Source organism: Macaca nemestrina, chromosome 10 (assembly GCF_043159975.1).
Source record: "Macaca nemestrina isolate mMacNem1 chromosome 10, mMacNem.hap1, whole genome shotgun sequence".
In the NCBI taxonomy this organism is placed as follows: Eukaryota; Metazoa; Chordata; class Mammalia; order Primates; family Cercopithecidae; genus Macaca; species Macaca nemestrina.
The window spans coordinates 63,828,737-63,837,596 of record NC_092134.1 but is presented as its reverse complement, the minus strand read 5'-3'; the positions used below and the strand labels follow the sequence as shown (position 1 = coordinate 63,837,596).

The window sequence follows — 8,860 nt, the reverse complement described above, 5'->3', positions numbered from 1 at the left end:
AGATATTATGGTTGAAAATTTTCTGAAGGGAAAATAGCTTTGTTGTTCTATTGCCACTTTTTTTTTCTCCTGCAAATCATGGGATGCCACTTTTTTTTTTTTTTTTTTTTTAAAGCAAGGAATTACACTTGCTTTTAGGGTAAACATAGGTGTTGTGCTGCCTGGTATAATACTTAGTAAAATAACATTTTATGTAAACCTTCACTGTCACATGCCAGGCACTGTTCTATGCATTTTATACACAGTAATTGGTTTAATCCTTACAGTGCCCTGCCGAAACTGTTACCATTTTACAGATGAGGAAACTGAGGCACACAGATGATAACTGACTAGTTCTTGGCAAGCCTGGGATTTGAACCCAGGTAGTCTGAAAGGCCATGTTCTTAGCCAGTATGCTACGTTGCTTCTGGTTCACTGTGTTGGATATGTGCCTTTAGTTTGAGTTCAGTTGCTTATTAGGGCACAAACCCACTTTTAAGTGTAAAATTACAAACTCTAGAGATGTTACATTTTAGGACAAAATAAGCAAATTTGGTTGCTGATTCATTTCCATTGATTCCATGTTAAAGATTTCAGTTGGCATCACTCTTATTTATGGACTCTAAAATCCTATGTAAACTTCTGGAAGACCTTTTCCCTTTGATGCATTAACACTTTGAGTTTCAAGACTTAAAATGAGGAGCAAAAATGTTACATTTGGTGCTTCAACATTTTCTTATTTTACTTTCTAATTATGTCAACATTTCCAGAAAACATTAGAAGGGTTATAGAAATGTAAGTATGCATTTATATACTTTATAAAATTGATTGAAATCCTACAGTGAAAACTTTTTGGAAAGCAAATTCAACAGCAAACACTTGACCGTACCATTTGAGAAATGTCTGTTGTGTATTGATTGTTTTAGAATAAAACAGCTTGATTATGGGCCAAAATGTTTATAATTTGACTACTGATTCAGACCATTTAGCTCTGTAGATGAGAGTTCTGTATGGATCAATTGGCTTCACTCTGTTTTATGGTTATAGTCTGCAACCACAGAATGGCCGATTAATCTTGGGAAGGGGAAGACAGGGTCAAAAGAAAGTCAGCAATCGATAAACCTTGCTATAGATTAAGCTTAGAATGCAAGTTCTGTTGACAAAAGTTTCTATCATCAGCTGAATATAATTTGGCTTCCGTCATTAGGAATGAGATAAATCCTAACTGTCCAACAGAAATCTGGGCTTGTTTCTAAAGGAGTTAAATATGTTTGACCTGAAAGTTTAAACCTATTACATTAAATGATTAAAGGGACCTTTTTTCATAGTCTGATCAATGGGTTGCAAACGCTCTGCAGATGGGAGGTGGCAGTAGGAAGGAATTATGCAATATCATGGAAATTTATCTTCCTTTAGTTTAGCAGGAAATATTTCTGGTAGGAAGACATACATGAAAATAGGTCTGTTGTGTAATGTCATTTTAGAACCAAACTTTGTTGGGTTAAGATGCTTTTATGGAAAAGGTCCTTTTAAAAACTTGGTACTGTATGTTTTAGTTAAGATGACACTTTTTGTGTCCTTGTTTGCTGAAAAGGTTCAAGTACATAAAGAATTGTGTTATTAAATCACCCACTAACAACAATTTCTTTAAAGTTTATATATTTGTGAGAAGGTCACAATTTACATACTTTCAAAAAACAAAATACCTTGGTTTATACACTGTCAAAACAGTCTATAGAAATCAAAACACATTGAAACAAAGGCAGAGATACTAGGCGAAAGAGGCAGAGACTTCCTATATACACTACAACTTGCTCTTCAAATTTCAAAGTACTTGTTTCAAGTGATCACATTTCTCACCTACTACCTTTAAACTAATATGCTTCTGGAAATGTGGTTTTCCTCCAAGGACAGGGATTCAATTTAGCTCAGCTCTGGCTCATTAGTGTGAATAAACAGAAGGGCTTTGCTTCAGGGAGGTAGACAGGAATCACAACAAGGCTTGACTTTAATGAGACTGCATTGCCACAGAGGTTATCTTTTCCAGATGACTTCCAACATTGTCAGTGACAGTGAACTGTTGGGAGCAGATCTTGGCTCAAACCTTTAGGGAAAATGAACTAAATCAGCATGAGCCATTGTCAAGTTTAAGGTGACAGCTGAAGGCTGCGTGTGGTGGCTCATGCCTGTAATCCCAGCACTTTGGGAGGCTGAAGCAGGAGCATCGCTTGAGCCCAGGAGTTTGAAACTAGCTCGAGCAACATAGCAAGACCTCATCTCTACGAAAAAATTAGAGACTTAGCCAGGTGCGCACATCTGTAGTACCAGTTACTGGGCAGGCTGAGGCGGGAGGAAGGCTTGAGCCCAGTAGTTAGAGGCTGCAGTGAGCCATGATTGTGCCACTGCACTCCAGCCTAGTAACAGAGCGAGATCTTGTCTCTAATAATAATAAGAGGGGCAGCTGGAGTCCACCAGAGGTATTGTCCATCAGGGATCTTTTCAGCAGGCACTAAACTGCTGGGGAGAGTTTCATCTTGAGCCTTTACAACAACAAACAACTTTTTTCTGTGAATCTGATTGCCTAGGTAGAAATGTCCTTTTCAGTGGCCTCAGTGATACATTGATACTGTTTATGGTCATTTACAGTAAAGAAAATATGTCCTGCAAAGGGACAGACCACCAGAATATTTAATTCTATGACAAATACCTTATTTGAGGAGCTCATGAGCCTCATGACCAGTCACTTCTGGAGAGTGCAGGAGTTCAAAGTGTCCCAGCCATTTTTGCTCTTCAGTGTTTCAAAATATCTGCATGGAGAAGCTGTTTTCTTGCAAACAAGAATTCTCTGGATTCTCATGCCATCATTGGCACACAACTCCCCTCTGAAAGAAGAGCTGTTGGCCAGAAATATTTTCTCAGTGTGATTTATGGCATTCCACCTGGCTGTCTCCATCAGTCTCTACTAGCAGAGCCACCCCCAAATGACCCAGAGCCATCCTTTCCACTCCAATGGAGAGGCTTCCAAAACATGCTGCAGTTGGGTCCCTGGCACTGACTTGCAACTGAAGCTCCTCAGGAGTTGGTAGGAGGAAGTGGAGGAGGGGGGACTGGTGCCTGTAGCTCCTGGCTTTCCTCTCTGACCAACGCATAGCGCCTGGCTTTTCTAGGGTCAGGCTCTGGCGTCTCCTCTGCCCATCTCCCCACACGGCGCACACCTTTGGCCACCTTGGGTGCATTCCTGCAAGGATTGTGGTCATAGATGACCAGCTTCAGACTTGACAGATGGGCCAGGCTGGGGAAGTAACGGATGCTGTTCTGGTCCACATCAATCACCTCCAGGAAGGGCATGTGAAGCAGCACAGCGGGGAAGTCAGTTAGCCGGTTGCCCGAGAGCCAGATGGTCCTCAGCTCCTGGAGGTGCCGGAGCTGGCCTGGCAGCAAACGCAGGGCATTAGAGCCGGCATGCAGAGTCTTAAGGAGACTCAGCTCACAGACAACCTCTGGCAGCTGGGTGAGGCAGTTGGCCTCGATCCATAGGGTCCTGAGGTTCTGGAGCAGGCTCAGCTCACTGGGGAGGTCGCAGAGTTTGTTGTTACCCAGGTAGAGGATGCAGAGTTGTTTCAAGGTGCACACCACTTGGGGCAGAGCCTTGAAGTTGTTGAAATCCAAGGCCAGAATCTGCAGGTTCTGTAGCTGCCCCAGCTCCGGAGGCAGGCTGTTGAGGTGGTTGTCGCTCAGGTAGAGCTTGACCAGCTCCTTGAAGGAGCACACGTGCAGGGGGAAGCGGCGTAACTGGCTCCCACTCAGATCCACCATCTTGTCCAGCGGCATCTCATGGAGGTCCCTGACCACATAGTTCTGGCAGCGGTCAGCAGGGATGAAGGCCACGAGGGCCCTGATGGTGTTCCCCATGCAGAGGCTGGGGGTATGGTGAGCCCCAGAGGACCGACTCACGGAGTGGGGCTGGCTCAGCTGACTGCTCTGGGGCCTATCCTACCCTCCCATTATAACTTGGGGATTGCATGACAAAAGCCAGTCACTTTGACAGAGAAAAGTGCTCCTGATAGCAACTTGAGTGTCTGGTGACAGTGCAGCAGTCCGGCAGGGGCTGGGAGGCCATGTCTGACTCACATGCTTGCCTTTAATCACCTAAGCTCCAATCCCCTTTATCAACTTTTTTTTCATTTCAAGCTGAAAATAGCTTTGCTGTTTTTTCCCTAATGATAAAATATTAACACATCACATAAAGGTGTAAAAGAAGAAAACGAAAAACACCCATAGTTCTATTATGCAGAGATAAATACTGTATACATTTGCATGTGTCCTCTAGCCTTTTTGCTATAAGTAATCATTTGTTTTTTAAAATTGCACTTTAGGAGCTTTTTTTTTTGAGACAGGGTCTCATTCTGTCACACAGGCTGGAGTACAGTGGTGCAATCTTGGCTCACTGCGGCCTCGACTTCCTCGACTCCAGCAATCCTCACACCTCAGCCTCCTGAGTAGCTAGGACTACAGGTGCACACCACCATGCCCGGCTAATTTTTGTATTTTTTGTAGAGATGAGGTTTCGCCATGTTGCCCAGGCTGGTCTTGAACTCCTGGGCTCAAGCGATCTGCCCATCCTGGCCTCCCCCTGGGATTACAGGCGTGAGCCATGGCACTTGGCCAGGAACCTTATTTTTTAATCATGACATATCATGAACATATTTTTATGTTTGCAGGTATCTATGCAATTATTTTTAACACCTGCATAGTATTCCATTATATGGATGTACAGTAATTTAAACAGTTCTCTGTGGTTAGGCATCTAGGTTGTTTACAATGCACGACTATTATAAACATCCATGTGCATACAGATGTGAGCAACAGTCCACTCATTTCTTTGGAAACCATCCTTAGAAGTGTTGCTGGAGCAGGCCAGGTGCAGTGGCTCACGCCTGTAATCCCAGCACTTTGGGAGGCCGAGGTGGGCGGATCACTTAAGCCCAGGAGTTTGAGGTCAGCTTAGGCTACATGGTAAAACCCCGTCTCTAATAAAAACCGCAAAAATTAGCTGGGTGTGGTGGCGTGCACCTGTAATCCCAGGTACCTGGGAGGCTGAGGCAGGAGAATTGCTTGAACCTGGGAGGCAGAGGTTTGCAGTAAGCTGAGATGGCACCATTGGACTCCAGCCTGAGTAACAGAGTGAGACTCTGTCTCAAAAAAAAAAAAAAAAAAAATGTATTGTTGGATCATAGATATGCATCATTTACAGGTTTTTCATTGATGGCTCCTCTGTACCCCACCAAATCTGAACCAGTACACACACCCACCAGCAGTGGTTACAGGTGTCTACTTTCTCATGTCTTCGTTCTTATCAGATGATATCTTTCCACAGTTTAAAAACTTGCCTTTGACAAAAGATAAGCAGAAAAGCAGAAGAAAGAGAAGAAAGCTAGCCTTCTGGGTGTTAAATAAATTCGGATGTATTCCTACAGTGCATCTGTGTCAGGTATGTTTGACCGCCCATGAAAGGTTTGTGCTTCCCTTCCATAGTGTCCAGTAGTTCCAGACAAGCAGCTGTCCAGCTGGGACAGTTTCCTGGTGCTGGTCTGCAGGTGAAAGTCTTCAAGTTCTGGCCAAAGTAATGTGTGCAAAAGTGTTAGATGTCACCTCTCGACTTGGCTTACTGTAAAACAAACCTTTCACCCTTCTCCACACTCTCCTTCCCCATCTACTGGCTGGATATTGTCACCCAGAGTGACTTTAGGAGCCACCAAGTATGTGGAAGTCATATGTTGAAGGTGGCAGGGCCGTGGTCATCCTGGATTCCTGAATAAGTGCTAAGAGCAAAATATCTCCTTACCCTCCTCACTCCCACTTGATCCCCAGTTGGATTGAGGTAAATGAGAAATAAATATTAATTATGTGACGTCATTGAGATTGGGGGCTTATCTGTTATATTACTTTATACATACAGCAGTTGTTAAAAATAAGGAGGTAAATCCACATATACTGATATGGGAAGTGATTCCAGATAAATAAAGTAGGAAGGGATAAAAGCAAATTTCAGAATAGTTTTTTAATGATTCCCATCTGTGAAAAAATAAATGTATATCTTTGTGTGTGCATAAAAATATCTGTAAGAAATAATGGTGATTAACTCTGGAGAATCTACCTGAGGGTTTGTGGGTGATAGGGATGCTGACTTTTCCATTTAGATCCTTTTGTACTCTTGATTTTTTTTTTAACTAGAGGCATTTATCATTTTACATTTAAAAACTCCAGTCCAAAAACAACCAATCCATCAGCTTACCTGTTCTCTGAATAGAGTTTCAGGATGGGTGAGGGGGCCTGGCACACCCTTGCTCCGCATCCCATGAATTTGCTGCTGAATTGCTTGTAACGGACCACACCGTTGAGAAGCGCCTTGTGAATGGCGATTCTACAGAGCTGTTTGGTGATGCAGCAGAGCTACCCACTTTCTGCTCACAGGTCACGACTGAAGCCAGTGTTCTTCTGGGACTTTCTACACATTGAATGTCAAGGGCTATTATCTTGAGCCCTCTTCTTGCTTTGCTTATTTGTATTAAAATAACTGGCCTGTTAACTCTGCTTTGCTGCTATATTTAGCATGGTCAGTGGTGACCATGAATGGTTATGAAGCAGCTGCCCTAATGTCATCCCTAGAAATGATAATGATAATAATGTTGCTACCAGGTGCCTTATATATATTATCTATTCTTACAACACCAGCCAGATAAATATGTTTTACCTTACTTTTCAGATGAGAAAACTGTGTGTGGGTCAGAGAGGTTTAATTATATTATCAAATATTGACTGAACACCTACTATGCTGTAGATGCAGGTAATCAAGCAACTAACAAGATAGATAAAACCCTGATCTCACACAGTGTACGATTATATCAGGGTGGGTTTCTTTTTTTTTTTGAGACGGAGTCTCGCTCTGTCACCCAGGCTGGAGTGCAGTGGCCGGATCTCAGCTCACTGCAAGCTCCGCCTCCCAGGTTCACACCATTCTCCTGCCTCAACCTCCCAAGTAGCTGGGCTACAGGCGCCCGCCACCTCGCCCAGCTAGTTTTTTGTATTTTTTTTAGTAGAGACAGGGTTTCACCGTGTTAGCCAGGATGGTCTCGATCTCCTGACCTCGTGATCCGCCCGTCTCGGCCTCCCAAAGTGCTGGGATTACAGGCTTGAGCCACCGCGCCTGGCCAGGGTGGGTTTCTGTTGAACCACACAAGGTGACAAACTTTGCCCTGCCAAACGGAATTTCTATGCAGCACTTTAGATAACAAAACACTTGAAGAAGATCTCTTACATGAAAATCAGAGATTGAAATAAGAATGTTTAAAATCAAGACAAAAAATCAAGAGACTAGAAGAAAATAATAAACTATAACATAATATTTTCAGAGAGTTAACTATAGCACTTGCGTGTTGGGTGTGGTATTACTAGGTCATTTAATCCTTACAGCAATCCTAAAATTTATGTACTGTTATTGTTTCCACTTGATAAAGAAAGAAATGGGGGAACAAGGAGTTTATGCAACCTGAACAAGCTAGTGTGTAGCCGAGCAGGGATCTGAACCCAGATCATCTTGCTCTATAGTCTGTGTTCCAAATACTGTGCCTTTCTTGGATGACGTAACATCCATGAAAAGAGTAGGATGTGATTAGAAAGAAAGAAAGATTCTAAGAATAAGAAAGGGCTCTTAGAAATAAAGATATGAAAAAAGCACAATTAAAAATAAAATAGAAGAAAAACAGTAGGTGTTTCCTCAAAAAATTAAAAATAGAATTATCAAATGATCCAACAATTCCACTTCTGGGTATATACCCAAACAAAATAAAAATAAAAACAGGATCCTTTTTTTGAGATGGAGTTTCACTCTTGTTGCCCAGGCTGGAGTGCAATGGCATGATCTCGGCTCACTGCAACCTCTGCCTCCCATGTTCAAGTGATTCTCCTGCTCAGCCTCTCGAATAGCTTGGACTACAGGGGTGCGCCACTATGCCCAGCTAATTTTTTTTTGTATTTTTAGTAGAGACGGGGTTTCACCATTTTGGCCAGGCTGGTCTTGAACTCCTGACCTCAGGTGATTCACCTGCCTCTGCCTCCCAAAGTGCTGGGATTACAGGCGTGAGCCACTGCGCCCAGTTAAGATGGGACATTTTTGCATATTTTACCACAATTCAAAAAATAAAATTAAAAAATGTAATAGAAGGCTTGAGAACATCTTGTCAAAAGTTGAAGAAAAGTTTGGGTGTGGTGGCTCATGCCTATAATCCCAGCAATTTGGGATGCCAAGGTGAGAGAAGTTTAAGACCAGCCTGGGCAACATAGGGAAACCCTGGCTCTACAAAAAATTGAAAAATGAACTGAGTGTGGTGGCATGCTCACCTGTAGTCCCAGTTACTTGGGAGGCTGAGGTGGGAGGATTGCTTGAGCCTAGGAGGTCGAGGCTGCAGTGAGCCATGATTGTGACACTGTGCTCCAGACTTAGTGACAGAGTGAGACCTTGTCTCAAAAATAAAATAAAATAAAATTTAAAAAGAGAGGCTGGGCATGGGGGCTCACGCCTGTAATCACAACTCTTTGGGAGACTGAGGCAGGGGATCACCTGAGGTCAGGAGTTTGAGACCAGCCTGACAAACATGGTGAAACCCCCCTCTCTACTAAAAATACAAAAATTAGCCGGGCCTGGTGGTGGGCACCTGTAGTCCCAGCTACTCGGGAGGCTGAGGCAGGAGAATCACTTGAACCCAGGAGACAGAGGTTGCAGTGAGCCAAGATCGTACCACTGCACTCCAGCCTGGGTGACAAGAGCAACACTTCATCACACACACACACACACACACACACACACACACACACACACACA

General features: G+C 43.3%; 1 protein-coding gene across 1 annotated transcript; it reads right to left on the bottom strand.

The window, feature by feature from the left end:
- Positions 1-1,621: 1,621 nt before the first annotated feature.
- On the bottom strand, positions 1,622-3,979 carry LOC105473393 (leucine rich repeat containing 10). The gene has a single exon (XM_011727193.3). It carries the CDS (start codon positions 3,889-3,891, stop codon positions 3,052-3,054), a length of 840 nt encoding a protein of 279 aa, XP_011725495.1. The 5' UTR covers positions 3,892-3,979; the 3' UTR covers positions 1,622-3,051.
- Positions 3,980-8,860: the final 4,881 nt, after the last annotated feature.

What these genes read in the sequence shown, in the direction of transcription:
- LOC105473393 (XM_011727193.3), bottom strand. Translation starts at nt 3,891, where the DNA reads ATGGGGAACACCATCAGGGCCCTCGTGGCCTTCATCCCTGCTGACCGC.